Here is a 2,633-nt window from a genome sequence, read left to right on the forward strand (position 1 = left end):
GAAATCTGATGGTGACTGTTCGGGCAGAATATTTTATCTGACACTCAGCATGGTGCAGCCAACAGAGAGAGTAATTGTAGAAATCCTGAAAGCCTAAGAATTCAAGGATAATGAGGCCATTTCTCTATATTGTGAGAAGGAACATGTATGGAAATAGTGGACGACATTATTAGTGGTTTCTAATACTACCTGTAAGAGCTTTATTTTTTTTCATGTCACATATCTGTTAATTGTAGTGAATGCACCATGTGTCATAGGAATCTGATAGTGGAGCAGGGTATGAATGTGCAGAGGACATAGGAAAGCTCTTCACTATCTGTTCAATTATATGTATACCTAAATTTTTCCACCAAATAAATTAAGTTAAATATATGCATTCAAATGAATGCAGAAATTCTAGTGTTTTGACTTTTTTTTGGTGATTTTCATGTTTATTGAATTATTTTGGACTAAATATATATGTTCTTTTTTTTTAATTTTAATTTTTTATTGTGGGTTGTTCAAAACATTACAAATTTCTTGACATATCATATTCGACACTTTGGTGTTTTGACTTTTAAATAGCCACAAATACCAGTTTTCATAGATGGCTTCTATTGTGACATCATTTACTAATCTTACTTTTTTGAAATATTTTTTGTAGTTATTAATTAGCTCATATTTGTATCTTCTGAAGAAGTGAATATTTTCTTTCTACACTATACTTTTTAATCATGTGTTCCTTCTTGATATGCCAAGACTTAGGACATGGCCTGGGAATGTGGCAAAATTTCTGTCATAGACGCAATTGAGCTGTGTTCCTAACATACAACCACATGAGTCATGGGGTAGCTGTCCTGATGTGCAGCCAGTCCTACCTCCTGCAGGTAACTAACCATGGGACAGGTACCTGCAGTGCTATAGTTTCCTCAGTGCATCTGCAGGTATTAAAATATCTAAGCGTTCCTTCATAATTGACCTTGTACATAGAATAAATATTTCCAAGTGAATGGAAACATTTTATAATGAAAAGTTTAAAAACAGCAGTAGTTTTCAATACAATAGGAATATAGAGAAATGGAAGTAAATGTGAGCTGGATTGATAGAAGAACCTGCTCATTACCATTGCGGAAGCTTGATGATACATGCTATTCTCTTTGTAAACACTGAGCCAGTATCAAGACCCTCTGGGCACCTGATCAGAGTATGAATCTGGACAGAGACTTAATATGTGTGTGCACAAATTCTTCTGGTCATCTCCGCCCCTGCGTAATGTCATGAAGATTCAGGAATCAACATGTTCTGCCTTCACAACAGGGATTTATACACTTCATGCCTGAACTAGTCATGAACCTCATTAAAACCTGCTAGTGAAATAAAACATTAAGTTTTCAGAGTGGGAACTCTGGAGTGTAGGCAATATTGGATTTTGGTTGACAGGACACGTGCAGCCCAGGCCTCCTGTTTTCCTCCAGGACCCTCTGGCTGAGACAGCAGGGAACTGGCAGGATGGCAGCCAGTGATGTGGCTGTAGGAATCATCTTCTTGTCACAGACTGTGGTTGGAGCTCTGGGTAATTCCTCTCTTCTCCTCCCTTATCTGGTCCATCACCTCATAGGGTTCAAGGTAAGACACACAGACTTGATGATTCAGCACATGTTTGTGGCCAACTTGTTAGCTCTCCTGTGTAGAGGAGTTCCCCAGACAGTGGCAGCTTTTGGAGTGAAAGATTTCCTCAGTGATTTTGGATGCAAGCTGCTTTGCTATCTTCACAGGGTGGGCAGGGGTGTGTCCATTGGCAGCACCTGCCTCCTGAGTATCTTCCAGGCCATGAAGATTAGTCCTGAGAATTCCAGCTGTTTGGACCTTAAAGTGAAAGCTCCTAAATACATTGGGTTCTCCATATACCTGAGTTGGATTCTGTACCTGCTTGTAAATATTATGATTTTTTCACAAATGACTGGAAAAAGGAGCAACAATAATATCACAATCATGAAATATTTTGAATACTGTTCTGCCGTTCAACCTGACAAAAGCTTACAATCACTGTATGCAGCGTTGATAACATTTCCTGATGTCCTATGCGTGGGGCTCATGCTCTGGGCCAGCAGCTCCATGGTGCTCATCCTGCACAGGCACCAGCAGAGAATGCAGCAGCTTCGTAAGTTCAGCTCCCCCAGGTCCTCGCCTGAGTCCAGAGCCACCAAAACCATCCTCCTCCTGGTGAGCACTTTTGTTTCTTTTTACACACTTTCCTGCATCTTTCAGATTTGTGTAATTTTTATTTATAATCCCCACTGGCTGCTGGTAAAGATGGCTGCAATAGTTGCTGGGAGTTTCCCAACTCTCAGCCCCTTTCTGCTGATGAGCAGGAACTCCAGTGCATCCAGGCTCAGTGTCCCTTGGATAAGAAACAGGAAAACCCCCAATGTCAGGGGAATGTGTAAATTGTAGACTTTGCACAACTCTTACATGTTTCTTCATTTGTATCCCCAAATTAAAAGAATAGTGTTACAGTTATATCTCAAAAAATGACAATCAAGACATATGTGATTTTTTATTATAGTGTGTGCATGTGTGTATATGTGTACCCAAGTATGTGCATGTATAGCATTTAGATTTGGCTTTACTGTCCATCCAAAAATATTTTGGGA

At 39.7% G+C, this 2,633-nt stretch overlaps 1 protein-coding gene across 1 annotated transcript; it reads left to right on the plus strand.

Moving 5' to 3' along the window:
• Positions 1-1,442: 1,442 nt before the first annotated feature.
• LOC107160744 (vomeronasal type-1 receptor 4-like) lies at positions 1,443-2,433 on the plus strand. Its single transcript, XM_015507377.2, has one exon. The coding sequence runs from the start codon at positions 1,489-1,491 to the stop codon at positions 2,431-2,433; it is 945 nt and encodes a 314-aa protein (XP_015362863.1). The 5' UTR covers positions 1,443-1,488.
• The last annotated feature ends 200 nt before the right edge of the window (positions 2,434-2,633 follow it).

Source organism: Marmota marmota, unplaced genomic scaffold (assembly GCF_001458135.2).
Source record: "Marmota marmota marmota unplaced genomic scaffold, marMar, whole genome shotgun sequence".
NCBI lineage: Eukaryota > Metazoa > Chordata > Mammalia > Rodentia > Sciuridae > Marmota > Marmota marmota.